Source organism: Canis lupus, chromosome 12 (genome assembly GCF_003254725.2).
Source record: "Canis lupus dingo isolate Sandy chromosome 12, ASM325472v2, whole genome shotgun sequence".
Lineage (NCBI taxonomy): Eukaryota > Metazoa > Chordata > Mammalia > Carnivora > Canidae > Canis > Canis lupus.
This window is the reverse complement of record NC_064254.1, coordinates 24,020,709-24,044,545: the sequence shown is the minus strand read 5'-3', so window position 1 is coordinate 24,044,545 and position 23,837 is coordinate 24,020,709. Positions and strand designations below refer to the sequence as shown.

Genomic DNA, 23,837 nt, shown 5'->3' with positions numbered 1-23,837 from the left:
GCATGATGTCATGTGGAAGCCTTAGATAGTTTCTTGTGCTAATCTTCAGCCATTTATAACGTGTAAGTTAAATTTTCTCTCAGAATCCAATCTAATTCTCATGCGAGCTAATATATTAATAAAGTATTTGGGGACTGGAATGTTACTTTGAGGTGTCTGTGCCCCCAAAAAACTTACAGTTTTCACGTTCTGTTAGTTTGGCTGTTAGTGTGGATGGTAATGTATATAAAATATATTAGTAAATAAATTAATAAATATAATTAATAAATAAGGAATATATCCACATATGTACTTATATATACATAAATGGCCATATACATGTGTTGTGTATATGTATGTGGTTTTGTGTGTATGTGTGTTTGGTCTTTTGTATATTTTTTTTGTCTAGAAAGAGTACGCTTAATGCGGGTGTTTTGTGAAAGAGAAACATTACTCTTATCCAAAATTATTTAGTATTATGACAATGGCCACTTTAATACCTTTTGGTCTTATATTTTTGAAATAAATTAAGGGTGGTAAGCATGCATTTAAGTAGTTTTCACCTTTTGGCCTTACTTTTAGTTTCATCTTATGGCCTTATCCTAGTTTTATACTTCCAGTATAGAATTTATGTTATCTTCTTGTGTTTTTCTTTGTCAGCTATTTTTAATCATTTATGGAAAAAAGGATACAGATACATGTTTTAAAAAATTGTTATTTATAAAGATTGAGTAATTCAGAAAAGATTATATGATCAAAGAATACTAACACAAGTTAAGAGTTAGGATGGCCCTTTTCCCATAAAAGACTAATATATATTATTTTCAGTGGCAGTGTTAATGATATATAGTTATGAAAGGTTTTCTATTGCAGAAAATAGGGAAATTAGAATGATTAATGCATTACAAGAACCTGGCTGCTGCCTTGTACATGTTTGCAGTATAGTAGTCTTTGGTTAGTCAGACCTAAAATGGGAATGAAATTTCCTGTTAAAATTCCATGAAAAGTTCTTAAACAAATAAAACCTTTCAAATGAAAATACAAACCTTCTGTAGGTAAAAAAAAAAAAAAAAAAAAAAAGCTGAAGTTTTTAAAGGTTATATGACCCCAGGGAGACTGTAAGGAAGAAGGAAAGTGGACAGGTCACAGCACAAGCCTCTCTTGGAAGCTCCAGACACAGAGAGGAAGGGCGGATTGCAAGACAAAAAATGACTGAATGCCTAGGAGATGAGCTCAAGGAGGGATGGAATTTTGAAAACTTTCAGACTGCTAGTTTTTCATAGTGGTTTTGCAGATTTTTTCTTTTTTACTTTTTGCTGAATTTTGTCTACTGCAGTCTTTTCACAGAGGAACATCACTTTGAGTTTTATTCATTAAAGTGTTAAATGTCATGATAAAAGAAGTGACTTATCCAAACTCTATGTATTATACAGCTGCCTTTGTGCTGAAATGACTATGTCATTTTGAAGGAAGTTTTATGTTTTATTCTCTTAGTCAAAAACTTGACTCTTCAATGACTTTATTCATTCCCTCTGGGATTACTCAGTGTTTACTTTCTTGCTAATGGCAGGGTTTGGATAACAACACGCCCTTTCTCGTCAGGAGGTTTGGTAAACTCTGAAAGGCTGGTTTTTATTTCTTTAAAATGTGTGAACTTTATGGATGCAAAACAGTTTTTTGAACTTCAGATATTTGTTTTTGTCTAGACTTATATTCACCTGTTTAGTAATCTTGAAGTGGCATATCCTTCAGAATGCTTCTATGTGAATAAAAAATGTTGTTTTTAGAGGTATGCCATTTACCTCTATTGTCAGTAGATTTATTGGTCCTATCATAAATTTATGAACACTTTTAAGTGGTGATATTGGTGCATATGAAAAACATTAATGAATTTTCTAATAATTTCCTGGGAAATAATGCATTTCTAGAGTTTTTCATGTGAACAGCTTTCCAAGTAGTATTCAAAATAATTTGCATTTCAGCCCTCCCCCACAACCTCTGAGCCCTCCCACTCTTTGTGCAGTTCCCAAATGATTATTTTGAGCAAACCAGAATGTCTCTGGACTTTGTTGAGAGCCTTCCTTAGAACTTGATGAGCAGGTGCTTACTCAGTCATTTTGGAGGCGGGGCCCACACTTTTTGAGTTTTACAGTTTCCACGTTTGTTTTTGCATTCTTTTAATGCTTTGTTTCTATGATGAACATTTCCTGTCTGGCTTTTGGCCTTGTGTTAAGTCTTCAATGAACCTATTTTGCCACTTTCTCTACAAAGAGTATTCAGGACATCTTTTCCTGTCTTGTATATAGACAGAACTAGCTTTAAAATATCAAAGCTAGCTTTAAAGCAAACACATCTGTGTGTGCATGTATGTCTGTACATAGGCATGCTCATATGCATGCTTGTGAAGATATAAACTAGTGCTTATTTAGTCTTTCATTTATGATTCAAATTACTGATTAACCAGCCTGCTTACCAACTTACCTATAGGTATGTATTGAGTGTCCACTAATTCTATGCCACTCTGTCTCTGCAGAAGGAGAAAATACAAAAGTTTATTAATACATGGTTCTTTCTGACTTAGAGTTGGCCAGTTGTGAGAAGCAGGATGTACATGCACATTAAAAAGTGAATTGATAGGGCAGGGAAGTATGTGATTATTCTAAATGTCGGATTGACCAGCACAGGCTCAAAGTATAAGGAATTCATGGAACAGAGAGAAAAAACAGGGTTGGGAAGATTAGTGAGGGCTCCACAAAGGAGTTGGGGCTTGATCTCTGCTTGCAAAGATAAGTGAATAGTGAGAAGACAACAATGACAGGAAATGGCATTCTGTCCATTGGGTGGTAGATGCCATGGATGCAGCGTTGAACCAAGCATAAACCTTAGTGTTTGGGAAGAAACATTAAGAGGATGCTAGTTGGACTGGAAGGATGCTGTTGGAATAGTAGAGCTTAAATAGGTTGAATGGGACAGATACTCATGTATATTCTGATTATGAGGAATTTGTAGACTTTGTTGAAAATTATATACATTCAAATTTTTATGATTTCCTCACTGCACTTGGTTTTGGCACCCACAGATTTGTGAGAGAATTAAGTAATGTTTAATATTCGATGAAAATCTCTGTATTTCAGCATAGGCTTAGTATTGGTTTTTGCAGAAATGTTAACATAAATAGGTCAACGTTAAGTGTAATGTTGAATTGGCATATGAGAAAATTTAATTAATTGCAGCAAATTTTATTCCTAGGCCGGACCTGATAGACATGAATACTGTTGCTGTTCAAAGCAACCTTGCAAATTTAGAGCACGCTTTTTATGTAGCAGAAAAAATTGGTGTCATAAGACTTCTGGATCCGGAAGGTAAGTTGTTCTGACTAGATGTAGACCAGCATGAAAGTTCGATTGAAAGTAATTTATCAACATTTTGAAATAATTTATATTGCTGCTTATAGATGTTGATGTCTCCTCACCTGATGAAAAATCAGTAATAACTTATGTGTCATCTCTCTATGATGCATTTCCCAAAGTCCCTGAAGGTGGCGAAGGTATTGGTGCAAATGTGAGTATTGATTTTTCCATACTAGAAGCTTCTGACTCAGTAATAACCAGTTGACTGAATTCTTTGATAAAGCTTTTTACAGTATTTATGAAATATTCTTTAAAGAACTTGAGTTACGATGCTATTTAATAAATCAGCCCTATTTGCATTTTCATGATATTATTCCACCATTAAAATTAAAGTATAACTCAAAAAAATTTGTTCTGTGTCATAAATAAAGTAGCCTATTTAGAGTTACATATCATTTTGTAAATAAAAGCTCTAAACCACTGAATTTTGGGGTGATTCATTTTTAACCCACTGCTGTTACATTTACTATGTTTGATATCCTTCTGTATATGTAGAATATCTCACTTCTGAAATCACTTTCAAAGTTATTAACTCTCCTAATCTCATGAAATCAGTTGGCTAGGGACTTTTTTTTTTTCCGATTTAAAGGTGATATTTAGAGGAAGGGCATTTGATTTTGCCAAACTAACAACTGGGCTTCTCTCCTTCTCCTTGCAGATTCCTTTTCTTTTTCTTTTCTTTTCTTTTTTTTTTTTTTTTTATTCTATTTTATTTTGAAGATTTCGGAGCACATCTTGATGAACTCTCTTTTCTGGTCTCTTTTTCATCTCTGTGCACTCTTGTTTCTAGATTTATTTCCATTCTCTTTGTCTTGTTCTTTCTCTCAGAGATTTATCCTCTCCTGATCCTTGAGTAACTTGCTCTCATGTTCATCCCCAGCTGTGATGTCTACCAACAATGCAGTATCGAGCATTGCTTGAGAATGTTTCTTGTGACCATTCCTTGCCTTACCTTCTCACTGCCTTCACCCTGTTCCTGACTCTTACCCCTTCACAGTAAAACTAGGATGAAAGCTTTTTCATACTTTTCCATCTCCATTGTATTTTTCTTCCCATCAATACTGTACTTGTCACCAAACCAATCTTCCTAAAACCTGATGTCTTTAGATTGAAAACTTTCAGTGATTACTTGTATGGTTTGTAAGGTGAAATCCAGTCTAGATATTCTGACATTCAGAGTTCTGCATATATTAATTTTGCTTATTTACTTTTTTTTACAGACTGTTTGCTGGTAGCTAGGGCATTTCTAGTTCAGAGGCCTGACTCACTTGGGACTCCCTATCTTTTCTCTCTCCCCTGACTCCACCAAAGAATCACTTACTGATTGTTGCAGAACTGCTCAGGGACTACCTTTCCCAGAACCCTTTGGTGACCTTTTGAGGCATATTTGTGCTTACCTGATTATTACCTCAACCGTTAGTATTACTACCTGTCTCAGGTATTTCAACACCTAATTAAATACTGCTTTTCATTTTGCTTAACTGTTTATATTGTGACTCTCTTTCCTCTCCATCTAGACAGTAAACTCTTTGATAAAAGGTATTGTCTTAAAGTATTAAATTCTTATTGCAACATTTTAACACAATGCTTTGAACATAATAAGCACTCATCAGATACTTAATTGAACATAGCAGGTGACAGCCTTCCAGTTTCCTCCATTTTTGAAGTCTGCTTAATGAGTAATCCTATCATATACATTTCCTATAGTTTTCATTCCTACATACTATCCTACATTTTATGTAGATCTTTGAGTTTCAGATAGACAGTTGATTTAGATCTAGAAAGGTTGGAGGACAATGCCAGCTATCCTGGCTTGTACACACTATTAGTCCCTCTTCTTGGGTGCCTGAAAAAGATCCCAAAATGACCATAGTGTTTTTTCTTGCTGCATTTGGATGCAGCCTCAGAAGCCTTCTTAACATAGTACCCCAGCCAGCCACTATCTCTGGATCAGAAGTAGCACTCATTGGGCTACTTTGTTGTCAAATGTTGCTAGCATGTTTTTAAAGCTATTTATGTGGGACTGGGTAAAAAGTGAGAAGATAATTGTACTGGTTCTCACTATAGGCTTTAGTCTACAGCTTAAAGACCTGTAAATTCACAGAATGACCTCTGACTAAGTTGTGTTAGATATGAATGTTGTTATCTGCAGATGTAGATCTTTTCTGTCATTTTCTTGTTTCAGGATGTTGAAGTCAAATGGATTGAATACCAGAATATGGTGAACTACCTCATTCAGTGGATTAGACACCATGTGACCACAATGTCTGAGAGAACATTTCCTAATAATCCTGTGGAACTAAAGGTTTGTGTCACTGTAGAAGTTACAAAGGATTGAGTTGATTATTAAACATTTAAAATTTTTATCTTTTGGATTATTAAACTTAAAAAAATTAAAAAATTTTTTTACTTTATTTAAGAGAGCATATGAGTGGGAGAGAAGGCAGAGGGAGGGAGAGAACCTTAAGCAGACTCAATCCCACGATGCTGAGACCATGACCTGATTCAAAATCAAGAGTTGGATGCCTAATCACCTGAGCCACTCAGGTGCCCTAATTATTATGCTTCTAAATCATGTTATAATAATTCAATAATTCTAGAAGTTCAAGAAAAATTACCCTTGGCAAGCCACTAATAAATAGGCAATTTTAAAATTGTTCATCTCCTATTATTCAGAGAAAATGGAGGTAAATGTTAATTATGAAAATGTAACAGTAACAACATCTTAATGAGATTTATAGTGTCTTAGCTTTGAATTGTTGAGAATAATAAGATGTAGTTTGAGAGACCCTGGAACTGACATTGCCAAATTATTTTTGGTGCCTGGGGAATGCTTGGAACCCACCAGATAGATGGCTGATGCAGCAGGGTCCCTGGGAAGCTGGGACAAGTTTAACAGTGGTTGGGAATGTGCCTGTGGTTGAACCCTGTTAAAACGGCTTCAGAAGCTTCTTTTTGTATAGCAAGAGGTACATACTCTATCTCACCTTGGAATCAAAAATGCATACCTGACTTCCAGTATAAATTAATTCATTTAGTAAAACATTTGCTACTACCTAAAAACAGGTCCAACTCTTTGAGGCAAAGACATTATGGAAATATCAAAGAATTATAGATATGTATACTTATTGAAGAATAACATCTGATTTTGTATATTTGGATTTGCAATAACAAAGTAATCTGCTTCATTTCAAGAAACTGATAATGTGAATATTAAGAACAAAGTCTAATTCCTTGAATTCTAGGCTTTATGTTTTTGATCAAACTGGAATTGCAAAAACTGTAATAACCCAGGGTGGATCCTGTTAAAGTCATTAATTGTGTTCATGTATCTGTACAGAACATCTGTGAAACAGTTTTTATTCACATTGCCATGGGGAGCTTGTCCTTGGCACAAAGTTCCTTTGCATGTGTTGATTTGATGCTTTTTAAGTGTTCTAAAGTTGTTTGTGTGATGTCTCCCTATGTGGATGCAAACCTTTCCAGGGCCAGAAAGATTTTCCCCTTCTTTCACCACATCTGTCAGGCATGGTGTTTAGCACATAATGGCATTATGAGCTTATTTTGTAATGGACATTCTGAAGCATTGCATTTTGAGTTCAAAGCAATTTTCAGGCTTCAAGTTCAACTTATTTCCAAATGGATTCTTATTGTCCAAACACTTGGGTAAATTTGTACTGACTTCTGATTAATGCTTATTCTTAAAGTTTTGAAAGAAGTTTGAGGACTACACAGATTACTTGCTGATGCCTAGGATAGAACATAATACACAGGAGAAAACATGGGGAGTGCCAGTATTTCATTAGCCAGCCAAACATCGAATGGAACCCTTCAGAAATGTGACTGCCTGAGGATTTATAGGGGATTAAAAAAAAAACCAGCATGAATTCAAATGAAATAATTAGTGTATACTTATTAAATGTGGATAGGTTTCATCTACATAATTTTTATGAAGGTCCTTTTTAATAAGTTATATTTAAGAGATTTTCAAATTAGTATGTACAAACTAGATCATTTAATTATATGGTTGAAACTTCTGTAATGATAGCAACCAATAACATCTATGTTTATTAAAAGATCTGTTTAACTTGGCCAATGGAACGTTGAAAGCAAGGTTTAGCTATATAGTCAGAGTTCTGTGTAGTAGAATTCCATTTTCAAGGATAGATCCATGATTCAGAAGAGAACCTTTTTTCCTTTATAGGAATTGCATCAAATTATTTTTCCAAAAATTAAAAGCTAAAGTGCAACATTTGGAAAGTGCAACTTTTAAAGGACATGTGTTTTTTGTTTATTTGTATGATGAGAGATTTTTAGTAGAACCACCTAAACACTGCCATGGTTTATTATTATCAAGATCCCTGCATGGCACATGTTGAATCATGGCTCACATCAGTAATTACACCCTTGTCAAATCTTGCATACTGTAACCTAGTCACTGACTAGCTGGGAATTGGTATTATCCTTGAATGTCAGTTTTATAAAGGAATTCCATTTAATGCATAGGACACAGTAAGTAGCATTTGAAGTGGTAACATTATGCAGTAATGAAAATAGGTCTTTGAAGTTTGGACCTTCATTTATTTTGCCTTTCATTTTAGGCACTTTATAATCAGTATTTACAGTTTAAAGAAACAGAAATTCCACCAAAGGAGACAGAAAAATCAAAAATCAAACGCCTATATAAGTTATTAGAGGTAAGTAGAAATTTCCTTTGTATTGTCAAGCATAATCTTTATTTTTTTTTACATCCTTGCTTCATATTAAATTTTTTTTTTGTTTTCTCAAGATTTGGATAGAATTTGGACGTATCAAACTACTACAAGGTTATCATCCAAATGACATAGAGAAAGAATGGGGGAAACTCATTATTGCCATGCTCGAGAGGGAGAAGGCACTTCGTCCAGAAGTAGAAAGGTAGGCTGGAGGTGTTTTCTGTCATGCGTATCAGGCTGGGTGTGGGGAGATAACTCTTTGTTCTCGTGGAAAGAAATTAAATTTTGGAGACAGGCAGACCTAGGAACAACATTTATATTTTTCATTTCCTTGGCTGTGTGACCCTGGATAAGTCACTTAGTCTATTTCTTCATTTTCTTATCCAGAAACTCTTCTAGGAGATTTGAGGAATAAATCAGGGAAGGAATGTTTAAATAGGACCTGATAGGCTGGGTTGGTATGTGAAGTCTCATCTAATAATCTAAATTACCTGTGAGAATTTTCAATACTGGCTTTTAAGTTATCAGGACCTGGATCCAGAAGCTGATATGTAGATCAACAATTAATGTATTTTGTTTCTTGCTGTGTTTTTGCTACGGCCTTCTTTCAATGGGGCAATGGAAACAAGAGTCTAGTCTGTCTTCATTTAAAGCGCAGTGAAGTGGCATCTAGAAAACACTCAGGAGATTCTGGTTCAAATTCCTACTTCTGCAAGTGCATTTATTCCATGAAATCATCATTGACTATCATTCTGTCTTTCCCACTACACCAGTTGCCCAGGAAAGCACTGCTTAGTGGTTAGGAGACATCTATTGAGTGGGTTTTGTCTCCACTATAGTACTTACCTCACAACCTGACTTGTGGCACTTGGGAAGGGAATTGTGATCTCTGTTCCTTGTGAGATGCAAGCTCCCGAGGAGCTGGGCGTCCCAGTATAAGGCCATTATGTGTGGTCAGATATGCCTCTCTGCCCACCTCACTTAACACCCTTCTTGCTCTCTGGAGTGTAGCCACACTGTCTCTTAGGAGCCCTGATGTACCAAGGTCCCGCCCTCCTCCAAACAGGATCTATGCACCATCTTTTCCTTTGATGGGAAAGTCTCCTTTATCCTCCCCATCATTCTTCACTCTCAGATCCCAGCTCCAGTGTTACTTCCTCAGTTAACTTCCTTGGTCTCTCAGGCTGGTTTAGATATCTTGGTTATAATTCTCATATTTACATGTATTGTTCCTTCATATCTCAGTTGTAATTTTATATTTATTACTGTGATTGTTTGATTAAGGGCTGCCTGTTGACAATTAGGAGCTCTAAGAATGTGGAGACAGACTTGTTTTTGCTGCCTTCCTTGTTGCCAATGCTAATGCAGTGTCTGGGACACAGAGAGGCACTTAGTTCTTTGTGCCCCACACACGACTTCCACATTGTTGAAATAGGAAATAATGCACTGAAGATATGAAAGCAAGTCTAACTTATCAGTCATTTATTAAATTACCAGTTACATTCCTGTTAGAGTGTAATATTCTGTCTGCATAACTGGATCCAGATCCAAAATAAGCTTGAAATACCTAAGATGGACCTTTTATGGAGGAGATAATTCTGGATGATTAAAATTATACACTAAGCTAATCATTAGAAATAATGGAAAAGTATGTCTGAGAAAGGATATGGAATAGATTTTTAGTTGTCATAATAGTAGCTGGATTTTAATGCGATGGTCAAAAGTTCAAGGTCCGCAAGCTAGTAAGTTGTGGATTAGATTTTTAGCTCAATTTGCAGGTCATGTAATTTTAGACAAGTTCATTAACCTCTGTAAGCCTCAGTTTCCTCATTTGTAAACAGGCTCTAATAGTACCTACCACATATGGTGGTTGAGTATGAGATGAGGTCATGCATGTAAAATTATTAGTTAATTACCTAGCACATAATAATTGCTTAATAAATGCTAGTGATGCTGTCACTATTTCAAGCTTTTCTGTTAACTAACTATATTTGACATGGCACTCTCAAATTTCCCCTTTCTTGCCATCTGAAAAGAAAAATATCTACCTTTAGAGTGCAGAAGCAACAGTTCTGGCTTCGTATTGTTGGGATTATGAAAATGTTCTACGAGCTTGGTTGGATAAATGCCTTCATTTTTCTTGATGCAACAAGTTTTTTGGCATGGACTATTAATTGCAAATAATACCTATGTGGCATGGGAATGTGTAAAAGATAAATGAGAAAGAACCAGTGTTCTTTTGCCATGTAGTAACCTATTGAAAGGAAAAAAACAGGCACAGACAAGTTGAATTTGCAAGCATTGCATTGATATTCTACTTAGCACTCTGGTTTTAAAAATATAAAGTGACTGTTGTAAGATTAGAGATAACATTCCTGAGAGCATATCATACAAAGAAAGGACAATGGATACTTTTACAGTTAATTTAACCTGATAAACAGATGACATGGCAATTAAAATGGAAATGTACTTCGTTTCTTATCAAACTCATTTGTTTACGGGTACTTATAAGTACCAGTTTTTAGCCTTATGTTTCTTAGGACAGACCTGGTGCAAAAGTCAGATTGTTATTGAATATTTGTGTTTGTGAGCTGATGATTGGTTTTGCCCAAACAACCTTTACTAATTGTACCTGGGCTTCAGGGAGGTGTCTGAGTTGTTTTTTAGGGTGGCTGCAGTGGGATGACTCTTGATGAAAATATTTGGCAAATCTTTTCCAGTGACGCCCTGATCAGCCTGCCTTGTCCATACTTGTAGAGTTTTAATGCAGGCTACAAAAGGCAAACCTCAGCTAGCAAACGCATGGCTTTAGGCGAGATTCTTTTGAATAGCTATCAGTGTATTATTTGCTGCGTGTTTAATATGCAGGTTGGAGCATATTTAAGGAGACATTACGGCTGTGACAATTAGTTGGTGCTTTTCACCGTAAGAAGTAGAGCTCTTAGCAGACCTTCTACTTTTTAGTCTACTTGGAATAGTCAAAGAAGGGACATCATTTCAGGAATAAAAATGCACAGTAGTAGTTACAGCTACCGAAGCAGTGATTCTGTGTTTAGTAACACTACTAGCACTCGAACCAGTTTGGATTCAAATGAAAACTTTCTCTCGGTTAATTGTGGTCCAACACTGATCAACTCCTGCATTAGCTTCGGCAATGAATCCTTTGATGGACGCAGGTATTGAATCCTTGTCATAGGATTGTTTTACTTTTGGCAGGGAGGCATTTTTCAGGGATGGTAAACTCTGACTTCAAAGGGAGAGGCTTTAATTTATTTTGTCTCTTCTTTTAGGTTGGAAATGTTGCAGCAGATTGCCAACCGAGTTCAAAGGGACAGTGTCATCTGCGAAGACAAACTGATCCTTGCCCGAAATGCTCTCCAGTCCGTAAGTTAATTTTAGGAGCCATTGGGACTGTGGTGGAGGGGGTCTATATTTTGTTTGAACTAAAACTTTCGTATAACATTTGGTTGATTCTTGGTATTGTCCTCTACTGAAAAATTAAAGCTTGTTAATGATTGTGATCACTGTTTCCTGTTTTGAGGAACAGTGAGCAAAAAGAGAATGTATATTTGAACCAAAAGGGAAAACAGAAGACCCAAGTAGCTTTTCATGCCAATATTTTGGGTTTTATATTTGAGGCTAGTTTTGAAACTTGTTTCAAAGAATTAATGTTGAGTTCTTTTAAAATACAGGATTCTAAAAGATTAGAATCAGGAGTGCAGTTTCAGAATGAAGCAGAAATTGCCGGATATATACTTGAATGTGAGAACCTTTTACGCCAGCATGTAATTGATGTACAGATTCTTATTGATGGAAAATACTACCAGGCAGATCAGTTGGTACAGAGGTAAGATTCCTACTTATTCATACTCTGTGCTTTGTGTAATTGCTTCATGGACACTTGTGATGAGAGTTGTAGAGTTATGACAGTTTTATGAAATTTATTTCTTATGCTCTTTTCAGTTGAAAATGTGTGTCACCTTAATCCTGATATATTTTGATATGTTAAGTAGGTATTTTTTCTTCAAAGATAAGTAATAGGAAAAATACTTTATAGTGCCTACAATACTGTAGTAACTAACTTACAGGTAAAATATTTGTATGACATTTGAAAAAGGGAAAATATAAGGAAAGGAGCCTTTTAACTCAATTTTTAACTTTTTCTATTTATCCTTTCGTGGAAGTGTTTATAACAAAATGTTGGGAAAAAACTTATGTAAAATTCTGTATCTCTGAGAAGTGGGTTTGGGGGTAGGGATGGAACCTTTTCAGGTTGTAGACTGTATATATTACGAATATATATGTAAGATATATGTAAAGCAAAAATTATAAATGGTAGTTTCACTTTTAAGAATTTATAATAGTAATTTCACTTTTAAGAATTTATAATAATTTTAAATATAGAGAATATATAAATAAATATAGAAAAAAGCTGTTTGTTCATGTCAGAGATATTTTATAATAACAAAATTTGGAAATATCCTACATGTCAAACAATAGGAGAATGATCACAGTATAGTGCAGTGACTATGTGATAATATGGAAAGTGCTTATAGCGTGAAGTTCAGTGAAAAAAATTGTGATGCAAAATTTTATCAATATGATTACATAGACTTTTTTTAGTAGGCTATTTTTTGAACAGTTCAGGTCTACAGAAAAATGGATTGAAAAGTATAGAGTTCCCATATCCTCTTCATATGCCCCTTCCTCAATTATTAACATCTTGAATTAGTATGATCCAACTGTTTCAATTGATGAGCCAATATCAATATATTACAGTTAACTAACTAATTTAGACCACGGTTGGCATTAGGGTTCACTCTTTGTGAACAATGCCTTTTATAATTTATCCCTTTTGATTTTCTTTTCAGGGTTGCAAAACTTCGTGATGAAATTATGGCCTTAAGGAATGAATGTTCCTCCGTGTACAGCAAAGGACGCATGCTGACAACGGAACAAACAAAGCTCATGATATCAGGAATTACTCAAAGTTTAAACTCAGGATTTGCACAGACCTTAAACCCCAGTCTGAATACAGGACTGACACAGGGTTTAACGCCTTCCCTGACCCCTTCTAGTGTGACATCAGGCCTCTCATCAGGTCTGACTTCCCGCCTGACTCCATCTGTCACTCCGGCTTATACACCTGGTTTCCCATCAGGGGGATTAGTTCCAAGTTTCAGTTCAGGAGTAGAGACCAATTCATTGCAAACTCTAAAGTTAATGCAGATCCGAAAGCCCCTTCTGAAGTCTTCTTTGCTGGATCAGAATTTGACAGAAGAGGAAATCAACATGAAATTTGTTCAGGATCTTTTGAATTGGGTTGATGAAATGCAGGTAAAAGAATGTTTACCTGAAAGTTGCAGTCTTTATTGTTGTCTCTTTCTCTTTTAACTCTAGTATCTTTCTGTTTAAAGGTGCAGCTGGACCGCACTGAGTGGGGTTCAGATTTGCCAAGTGTTGAAAGCCATTTAGAAAATCATAAAAATGTTCACCGAGCTATTGAAGAATTTGAATCTAGCCTTAAAGAAGCTAAAATCAGTGAGGTATATGAATTTAAAATCTGTATGTATTTCATTTTAGCTTGCTGTTGTTTTGCTCTTTTTAAATAAAATCCTGTAACAAAATAATAGATGTAGTGAGTATGAGTCAGAAATATCCCTAAAACCTCAATGTCTTTTTATCCCATATTATAGATCCAAATGACAGCACCTCTGAAACTAACTTACACCGAAAAGTTACACCGATTAGAGAATCAGTATGCAAAACTCTTGGTAAGTGTTTTTTTTTTTTTTTTTTTACAACTTTTAATAAGAATTTTCCTTATCTCTATTTGGCCAAGACATGATTCTTAAAATTGATTTTTTTTAAATAAAGAATACATCCCGGAATCAGGAACGGCACCTTGATACACTCCATAATTTTGTAACTCGTGCAACTAATGAACTTATTTGGTTGAATGAAAAAGAAGAGGAGGAAGTTGCTTATGATTGGAGTGAAAGAAATACCAACATAGCTCGGAAAAAAGATTACCATGCTGTACGTACAGCCTTTGTCATTGAATGGCTAAGTTGTATCTCAGGTATAGGTCTTTTTTCTAACCTTGCTTCTTTATTCTTTCTTACATTAGGAATTAATGAGAGAACTTGACCAAAAAGAAGAAAATATTAAATCTGTTCAGGAGATAGCAGAGCAACTACTTTTGGAAAATCACCCAGCCCGATTAACGATTGAGGTAAGTCAGGAAGTGTAACAGTCGTAGTTGAATATTAACAGTTGATGATTACTCTTCAGAACCTTTTATTGCTGATAAATTAAAAAATACAAACTATCAAACTTTTATTACAGTGTGGCTCAAAAATAATGTTTCTGACATATTCATAGTGATTCTTACCTTTAACTCTTGCTTTTTCTAAGTGTGTCACCCACTCATCACTTAGAATAAAGGTACCTTTGTCAACTTCCATGGCTAAAGAGATGTATTACAATAAATATGAAGGATCTTGACTTCACAAACTTTTATTTTTTTATTTCTTCCTGACTGTGATATTGTGCAAGTGATATAACCTACTTAGCCCCCCTCACCTGTGTAAAATGGGGGTGATCCTTCTAACCCATAGAGCTGTGGTAAAAATGAGACAAATGACATACTCTTACTTAGTGCGGTTCTTGGTACATATTTCTCAGGAAGTATTTGTTATTATTACTTAATAATTTTATTCATGGTCTGGTTTTGTGAGGTGTATTGGAACAACAACCCGGCAAAGCCTTATGGTATAGTGCACACATTTCATATCCAGAAGTGGAAAATTGGTGTAGGATTTATCAGGTTTCCCATGTGGTAGTGGTATTTACTCTTTAGTCCTAACATATACTAGTTAGAGTTAGTGACTTTCTAAATGTAAAGGGGGTTATATAAGAATGAGAGGAGCATCAAAGATGGGGAAACATGGTATATTGGCAGAAGAAACAAATGGAGCTCTGCTTAAAATGTGAGATGCTTCAAACTTTCGCAGTTGAGGAGAGGCATCTGATAGTCTTTGTTCACTGAAATTTCCACGATACAAAAGATTAGTAAAATTTTAGGCCCCAGTAGAAGTTTTGGGAATGTTATATTTGACATTCTTCATATAATAATATAGTCATTCAAGTGCATGTAATACCATATAGGAAGTTAAAGACATCGAAGAGTAGGGGAAACACTAGGGAAAGCAAATTAGAATAATGAAGGGTCTGGATATACTTTTGTATGATGATAAACTAAAAATAGAGTATTCTTCAAGGTAGAGATGAAAACTGTTAGGGATTATGATTACAGGCCAAGAATTTTAATGGGATTGGATAATGTGAATGTGAACCTGATTACTTTTATGTAGAGATGTTAATCTAATTAACTAAAAGTTTCTTGAGGGATAAAATTAAGCCTGAGTCATCTTTACAATTCCATTGGCCTGTTCAGCATCTTGTGGGTACACAGATAATATTTACTTAATTATCAACACTATTTCAAATGTTATATGAGAAAAGAAACTAATAATCTAACAACTCACAATGATGTCTTTTATAGCCAATTTGCTCATAGTGGCTTAATTTGAGGGCACAGGTAATATGACCGCTCTATGTTGCCAGATTTCCAGTGCTACACTGTATATTTCATTCAGAAAGCCTGCCTGAGCATAGCTCAGCAGTTTTTCCCAAAGGGGAAGAACAAGCTTAAGAGACCTTTTCATTAAAGCATCTAGATCGCCCTCTGCTGGACATCAGTGAATGGCATCTTAAATATAAAAAAGTGTTTTATGTTTTCTTTATGAAGTAGATGTTCTCTCAGTTATCTTTTGCTTCATGAGAGATTCACTTCATATTAAAAATTCAAAAATATTTTAAATAAAAATTCTTAGTGTTATAATAATTATAGTTCCAGAATTACAGCGATAAGAGATTACACTCTTCTTTACTCTCCCCAAACTTTTCCCTGGCAAAAACAAACACCTAAGTCACCCCTCTTCCCACCAAAGAACTTCTAGTTTTGTTTCAAGTTTTAGAAACAAAGACAAAGAAAACTACAGAACAATCTATTTCTGTGTGTATTTTTACATTTTTATTTTAAATTTAATATGTAAATGCTTAGGACTGACTTTGTGCAAGTACGGACTCTTATATTAGAGGGTCATTTCACTACCCTAATTTTCAAGTCTTACTCTGTTAAAACAATCTCATCATCTATTTGGATAGCAGAGTTTTTACACCTTTAAAAGCTTTGTTATATTATGTATGTCATTACTCTTCAGCCAGTTATAATGGCTGTGTTTCATCTCTAAGGCCTACCGAGCAGCAATGCAGACGCAGTGGAGCTGGATATTACAGCTGTGCCAATGTGTGGAGCAGCACATAAAGGAAAACACTGCATATTTTGAGGTATACGAATCGAACCACAATGTCAGTTGATAGTACTATGATTTTGGCCTTTTTACAAAAAGTATCTTCATGTTAATTAGGGACATGTATTTAATGTGCAGAGGAAATAAAATAAATATTTTATTTGTAGGATATATGGGACATATGGTCCTATAGGATAGATTGAAGCAATCCATTAAGGAGGAAATCCTTTAAAACCTTTAAAAATGTCAGAAAATATCTTATAAATATCTTTCACAAGGGAATAATTACAGAGAGCTTTTATTTTTTTTTTTAATTTTTAAGTTTTAAAATGTTCTTTAGAATATCATTCCTACTTAAAAATCATTTGGACCCTCAAGGAAAACCGAACTTTAGCCAAAATAATATAGGGCCAAAATGCAATACAGATATACTTTAGACACTTCGGTTTCCTGATAATTCTCCAAACTCAAGAGTTGTTTGGGTAAAGGAGTGATGTGACTATTAAGTGGTCTTATGATTTTACTCTCTTCTCCCTCATGAGGGATCCACGGGGCTCTGGTACTCGGATCTGACAACTCTAGGTTTACTAGCATTTAATATACTCTTAACTGCCAGTTTTCATCTTTTTATAGTTTTTCAATGATGCCAAAGAAGCAACTGATTACTTAAGGAATCTGAAGGACGCCATTCAGCGCAAGTACAGCTGTGATAGATCAAGCAGTATTCACAAACTGGAAGACCTTGTTCAGGAGTCAATGGTACTCATACAAAAACCTATGCATTTCATCAGTCCAATCCTGGATAATCCGGATTAGATTAGTATTTCATCGTATTTTTATGTGTGCAGAACTTTATGTTTTATTGATACTCTTGGTATTTCCACCTCATTCGATCAAGCATTCAGCTTTAGTATTTTTTGATAACAAGTACAACAGATGAGTTTTTTATGTGATTGCCTTGATATTTTAAATAATTGTTTTGAGAGTATTCTGTGTGTGTGTATGTGCATGTGTGTCTGTGTTTAGTCATTCACTTCACAAATAACTAAGCACTTCTTAGAGCCTAGACACTGTTTTAAGTACTGGAGATAGAGCAGTGAAAAAAACAGAGAAGAATCCCTACCCTCCTGGTGCTTACCTGCTAGAGGGGGAGCAGACAATAAACGTGATAAAAAAGTAAAGTATGTGGTATAGTGATAAATGCTAAAGAGGAAAAACCAACCAAACAAAACAAGGAAAGAGAGATGTAAGAGGGGCAGAGAGGGATTGAATATTTAGACCAAGTGGTCAGGGAAAACTTTTATGATGAAATTTTACTTGTGTAAAGCCCTAAAAGAAGAAAGAGTACAAGTCTTTTAATTTTTAAAAATCTGTCTTATTTATTACTTAGGAAGAGAAAGAAGAACTTTTGCAGTATAAAAGCACAATAGCAAGCCTGATGGGGAGAGCAAAAACAATAATTCAGCTGAAGCCAAGGAATCCTGACTGTACACTCAAAACTTCTATTCCGATCAAAGCTATCTGTGACTACAGACAAATTGAGGTATTCTAGAAATAGACCAATTTTTGGCATTATTCTTACCTTTTAAAAATGAGGTCATATTGCTGACCAGTGGTAAAGTTTTCTACCTCAAAAAAACAAAAAGTCCCAAGATTGGGATTAGTAAAGGATTAGTCAACAGTGACCTCATTTGGTTATTCTTTTCTTCATTTGAAACCAGATAACCATTTACAAAGATGATGAATGTGTTTTGGCCAACAATTCTCATCGTGCTAAATGGAAAGTCATTAGCCCTACTGGGAATGAGGCTATGGTCCCATCTGTGTGCTTTACAGTTCCTCCACCAAACAAAGAAGCAGTTGACTTTGCAAACAGGTTTGTATGCATTTACTAAACACACAGAACTGTGTTTGGAGGCTCTCTGAAGGTTAACAAAACAATCAATACTTTGTCAAGACCCATAGGATCAGAAAGATCTTGAACTAGTAAAGATGGGATAGTTTACAACAGAAAGAAAAATTATACGTGTTTCCAGAGGGAGTGGAAAGGCTTAATCAGTGTTTAGTTTGTCTGTATTTCTCATGTATTTCAGAATTGAGCAACAGTATCAGAATGTCCTGACTCTTTGGCATGAGTCTCACATAAACATGAAGAGTGTAGTGTCCTGGCATTATCTCATCAATGAAATTGACAGAATTCGAGCTAGCAATGTGGCTTCAGTAAGTATGAGTCTACATATTGGCCTAATCTGTCCAAAAATGTGGGGCACATTATTATGAGGGGTGGAGTGTGTATTTGTTCGCGAATAGGATGGAGTCCAGCAGATCCATGTTAATATTCATCCATTTAATAAATATTTTGTTACATACTTGCTATGTACATGGCACTTTCTAAGAATGGTGGATATCTGGAGATCACATATTTCATTCACTGTTTATTACATTTTGGGAAGAGAAGATATGCTGTTTGGACTTACAGGGATGGATATAGTTTGATCTCATTTTTTGATATTTTATACTCTTGTTTTTCCTAATCTATTAAAACTTGAAATTGTTAATAAAAATAACATTAATTTCAAATCACTCTTCTATTTATCACTATTAATATGAACTGACCTACACCAGAAGACCCTAACCTAAGATCTATCCCATTTAAATTTAGCTGTTAGTACTATAATCATTTGATCATATGGATCATTGGTCTTCTTTAGATAAAGACAATGTTACCTGGTGAACATCAGCAAGTTCTGAGTAACCTACAATCTCGTTTTGAAGATTTTCTGGAAGATAGCCAGGAATCCCAAATATTTTCGGGCTCAGATATAACACAACTGGAGAAGGAGGTTAATGTTTGTAAGCAATATTATCAAGAACTTCTTAAATCAGCAGAAAGAGGTAAAGCATGGGAATCCTTATCTTTTTTTTTTTTTTTTCCTCTCAGGGTGATTAGTCCAGGCTATTTTTTACTCTCAGTGGGTATCTTGATCTTCGGTGTGTTATATTACTCAGCCTATAATAGGTGGACACAGGTGCTGGAACATTAAAAGCACAGTTGTAGTAGGGAGATGCAAGGGGGGGGGGTTCATTTATTTTTAAGTGATCAATTAATAAAAAGATGCCAACCAAATAATGGGACAAGCAGTGAATTCTTAATACATCTACTTTTCAACATTGTCACTATTTTGTAATGTTCAGAATGATCTAGTTTTTGAAAAGATTCAGTTATTTTTCCATGTATCACACCTGGATAAAAAAAAAACACTTGATTTTTTTTAGAGCAGTTTAAGAGTCTTAGCAAAATTGAGAGGAAGGTACAGAGATATCCCATAACAAAACTTGGATTTTATACAGAGATTAAAGGAGAAGATTTTTGTCTAGTTAAGTTTTGTTAAATATATATTTTATTAATTCTTTTAATATCACTTAGAGACAAAAAACTTTATTAGTAATCTATTTAAAATATTTTTAAACATTAACAAATTCTTTATCTACCTTTCATTTTTAAGGAATTTTTTTAAATTTTAAAAATTAACCTGTAGCTAATGTAATTCAGATTTTTGTGAACATATAACAGCGTAATATATTACTTTCCTTGGATATCATAAATCAGAAATTGGGACTTAGATAGCATTAGGAAAATTTTATTAATTGTTCATAAATTATAAGGTCTATTATTTGAAGGTTTATATCCTTAGGGTGGGATTGTGGTAATGACTGGTGGGTGACCTTAGTCTGACCAGCTATGTCCAGTGGTAGTAAAACTGCCAAGTTAAAATGTTAACAGCAACATCCAGAAGACAGAGAACAAAGTGTTTTCCAAACATTATATTTATTTTCACAGAGGAGCAAGAGGAGTCTGTGTATAACCTCTACATCTCTGAAGTTCGAAACATTAGACTTCGGTTAGAGAGTTGTGAGGATCGGTTGATTAGACAGATCCGCACTCCATTGGAAAGAGATGATTTGCATGAAAGTGTGTTCAGAATCACAGAGCAGGAGGTGAGATTTGTAACTATCTTGGGACATAATGGACTCAAGGTAAATTACTGTCACAATGACATTCGTTGTTGACTCCGGTGACTTCTCATGGGCTCAGCTTTGCCCACTGGTCACCACGTGAGTTCTGATTATGTATCTATTGCTTATCGTGAATGAGAATTTTCTAATTCAGTTTTGCCTTTGACTTAGGTAAATGCAGAAACGTGTACCCTTTCACCCATTATGATAGAGTGTCTCGGGGTTTCTTATAGTGACAGTTGTGAATGCTTATTGATCAGCTGCTGGATGCAGAAGCACTAAGTTACATGTTTGTGCCCGAGGAGATGGGCAGTAAAGGAATTACTGATGATAAAACTTGAAGGCCCAGGCTTAGTTTCCTTGATAAAGAAAAAGTAAAGAATACATAACGTAGTTTTTTAAGTCAGTGATTATAATGTAAATTGTGTGTTTTCAAGCTGTTTTAGAAAAGATGCCCCAGGTGGAGTCCTAGCCTAATACCCGTGTTTATTCTCTCTTCTATAGAAACTAAAGAAAGAACTGGAGCGACTTAAAGATGATTTGGGAACAATCACGAATAAATGTGAAGAATTTTTCAGTCAAGCAGCAACCTCTGCATCAGTTCCCACCTTACGATCTGAGCTCGGTGTGGTCATTCAGAACATGAACCAAGTCTATTCTATGTCTTCTACTTACATAGATAAGTATGTAACCTCTGTTTTAATATAAATTTGCTTCATTTAACTCCCATAGTTATGTGTATATATATAAACATATATATATGCTGTTCATTTAAAAACATTCATTTTTATGAATGTAAATAATCCCTTTTTTGTCTTAATAATATCTATTAAATGTTTCTCTGGATTTATTATGCTTTCTGTTGAAAAGAAATATGCCTGAGGGAATAGGGCATGTGTATGCTTTTCCCACATTTTTGCCTATGGGTTTAGTCCCTCAGCTGTTGTAGCTTATAGAACTTTCCTCTCAAGCTTGTTCTGAATAAGGTTTGAAAGAAGACCACCTTACCCTGGAATCTCTTACAAAATATACCATCTGCAGGGCAGGGCATGGATTGGAGCACATGCCCTCCATTAAGAAGAGAGTTAGCTGAATGTTAATCTTGTAGTCAGTGTGTTTCATATTCCAAGATGAAGAACATGCTATATCTTGCATCATAAATGGTTCTTCAGGACTGCATTATTGGAAAATAAATGTTTACTAATAAGAGGCTATTGTTGCATTCTCTTTTTTAGACTGAAAACTGTTAATTTGGTGTTAAAAAACACACAAGCAGCAGAAGCTCTTGTTAAACTCTATGAAACTAAACTGTGTGAAGAAGAAGCAGTTATAGCTGACAAGAATAACATTGAGAATCTAATAAGTACTTTAAAGGTAATGCACCTCATTTATGGCTATTTGCTAAGATCACACTCTAAAAATTTCTCTAGTACCTAGATCTTCAAATATCAACTAGTAAATATCTTAATTTGAATACATTTATATTAATTTCATTTCATATCTCTACATAACCGTACCTTAGTGTAAATAAGTCATTTTTCATTTGAGGAGAGTTCTTCTCATTTGAAATTTGTGTCTTTTTGCAATAATAGCTTTTTATAATTAATTTGGGTCAGCAAAAGCAATTGAAGCAAAAAATTAAATTATTTCTAATAGATTCTCTTGCTGAAAGAGGTAGTTATTTTAAGACATCAGGGAAGTAAGTAGAGGAGTTAATTCAGGAAAGGAAAAAGACTGGTAACTGTACTCATCTGTATTGATATTTCTGTATGTAAAGTATTGAGTATGAAATCATTGCAAAGTAGTTGTGAAAAATTATCTCATTAATTTTTTTAATGCATGTATTCATTTTTAAACGAGATTAGTAGATGTTTAAGAAATAGGCAGTTCGAAAGACAGAAGTAGCAAACTTACTCATGGAATATATTTTTTTTATTGATGTGCAAATTCTATTAGCTTGAACTTTATAAAATTGGGGTTCTTTTTAGGTCAAAGTGCCATCAGAGATTGACAATTCCATATGGTTCAGCCTAATATATCATTTTTATATATGAAATGTAGTCTTTTCTTGATCTGATTTTATATCAGTCATTTGTAAATAAATTGTAAAGTTAGGTAAATAATGTGTTTACATAGTGGGTGGTTGACAATTTTTATAACTTTCACCAATTAATGCATTTTAGCAATGGAGATCTGAAGTAGATGAAAAGAGAGAGGTGTTCCATGCATTAGAGGATGAGTTGCAGAAAGCTAAAGCCATCAGTGATGAAATGTTTAAAACATATAAAGAACGGGACCTTGATTTTGACTGGCACAAGGAAAAAGCAGATCAGTTGGTTGAAAGGTGGCAAAATATTCATGTTCAGATTGACAACAGGTTAGTATCCTTTTTTGTTCAGTTTCAGCACAGATTTAATTTTTATCCTGTATTCTAGGTAAAATCTAAACTTCTAGGTTTCTAAAAAAAAACTTCCATATACAGTTAATTTCATATAGTTACCTTCCATATATAGTTAATTTTGTTAATTGCAAGAGCTCCACCTGATTTTATTTCTTTCTGATATGGTGGAATCAGCAAGACAATTAACTTCAAAATAAATATTTTTCAACTCTATGTTGTTAAAACTGTTGATATACTCTGACATCTGTATAGTAAATCTACTTGCCTTTTCTAAAGGAAATTATTACTAACTTACAATATTCAAATAACCAAGATTTAGTAAGAACGTGTTCTTACCATGTGTTTGAGGGGGCTGTATGAAGGAATCTGTACTAGACCTAAGAAGTGTAAAGCAATTGAAATGACTCAGTGTTCATTTTAATTGAGGATATAAGACAGTTGAGATCATTCACCCAGTGACTAAAATAAAAAAGTGAAAGGAAATGGAATGTTTTTAGGACTCATCTTAAAAGAAATGGAATAGTGTCCTTTCTCATTCATTTTAATGTTTATATAAATGCATATAAAATGCCTGTATAGCATAGTACCATTCTTGAGAATTAAAATTCTATTCAAATATATATTATTGAATCTCTGTAAAATACATGTTATATGGGTTTAATATAGTGGTTTTAAAATCACAGGAACTGAGGTATTTTTATTTAATCACAGTTCTAGGAAGTACTTTCTTGAGTCCACATTGAACTGTCTTTTGAACTACTTTATCATTATTTCAGAAGTAAACTGCCATTTATGCAAACTTTGGGTCCTTCAGACATACCGATTGATAACAATTATGATTACGTTTCCAGTTTCCCTGATTTTTAGCTTTAGTCAGTTAGGCTTGAACCCGGAGTAAACAGTATCACTAAGTTGTACAACTCCAGGACCAAAATAT

At 34.5% G+C, this 23,837-nt stretch overlaps 1 protein-coding gene across 31 annotated transcripts in view; it reads left to right on the top strand.

The window, feature by feature from the left end:
• The window catches only part of DST (dystonin), a 480,962-nt gene that overhangs the window by 303,645 nt on the left and 153,480 nt on the right, over positions 1 to 23,837 (top strand). For 28 of the 31 annotated variants that reach the window (XM_025419112.2, XM_025419100.3, XM_049092202.1 and 25 more), the window contains 22 exons: positions 3,229 to 3,341; positions 3,434 to 3,540; positions 5,575 to 5,694; positions 7,991 to 8,086; positions 8,179 to 8,306; positions 11,395 to 11,488; positions 11,797 to 11,951; positions 12,976 to 13,441; positions 13,522 to 13,650; positions 13,801 to 13,878; positions 13,982 to 14,143; positions 14,235 to 14,339; positions 16,424 to 16,519; positions 17,116 to 17,241; positions 17,873 to 18,025; positions 18,204 to 18,358; positions 18,576 to 18,702; positions 19,194 to 19,377; positions 20,324 to 20,481; positions 21,004 to 21,182; positions 21,735 to 21,873; positions 22,683 to 22,876. In XM_025419112.2, coding sequence (XP_025274897.1) covers positions 3,229 to 3,341; positions 3,434 to 3,540; positions 5,575 to 5,694; positions 7,991 to 8,086; positions 8,179 to 8,306; positions 11,395 to 11,488; positions 11,797 to 11,951; positions 12,976 to 13,441; positions 13,522 to 13,650; positions 13,801 to 13,878; positions 13,982 to 14,143; positions 14,235 to 14,339; positions 16,424 to 16,519; positions 17,116 to 17,241; positions 17,873 to 18,025; positions 18,204 to 18,358; positions 18,576 to 18,702; positions 19,194 to 19,377; positions 20,324 to 20,481; positions 21,004 to 21,182; positions 21,735 to 21,873; positions 22,683 to 22,876 — 3,264 coding nt within the window. Of the gene's footprint in view, positions 1 to 3,228; positions 3,342 to 3,433; positions 3,541 to 5,574; positions 5,695 to 7,990; positions 8,087 to 8,178; positions 8,307 to 10,647; positions 11,281 to 11,394; positions 11,489 to 11,796; positions 11,952 to 12,975; positions 13,442 to 13,521; positions 13,651 to 13,800; positions 13,879 to 13,981; positions 14,144 to 14,234; positions 14,340 to 16,423; positions 16,520 to 17,115; positions 17,242 to 17,872; positions 18,026 to 18,203; positions 18,359 to 18,575; positions 18,703 to 19,193; positions 19,378 to 20,323; positions 20,482 to 21,003; positions 21,183 to 21,734; positions 21,874 to 22,682; positions 22,877 to 23,837 lie in introns of those variants that run through there. The other 3 variants (XM_025419115.2, XM_025419108.3, XM_025419116.3) reach the window with 1 other exon arrangement.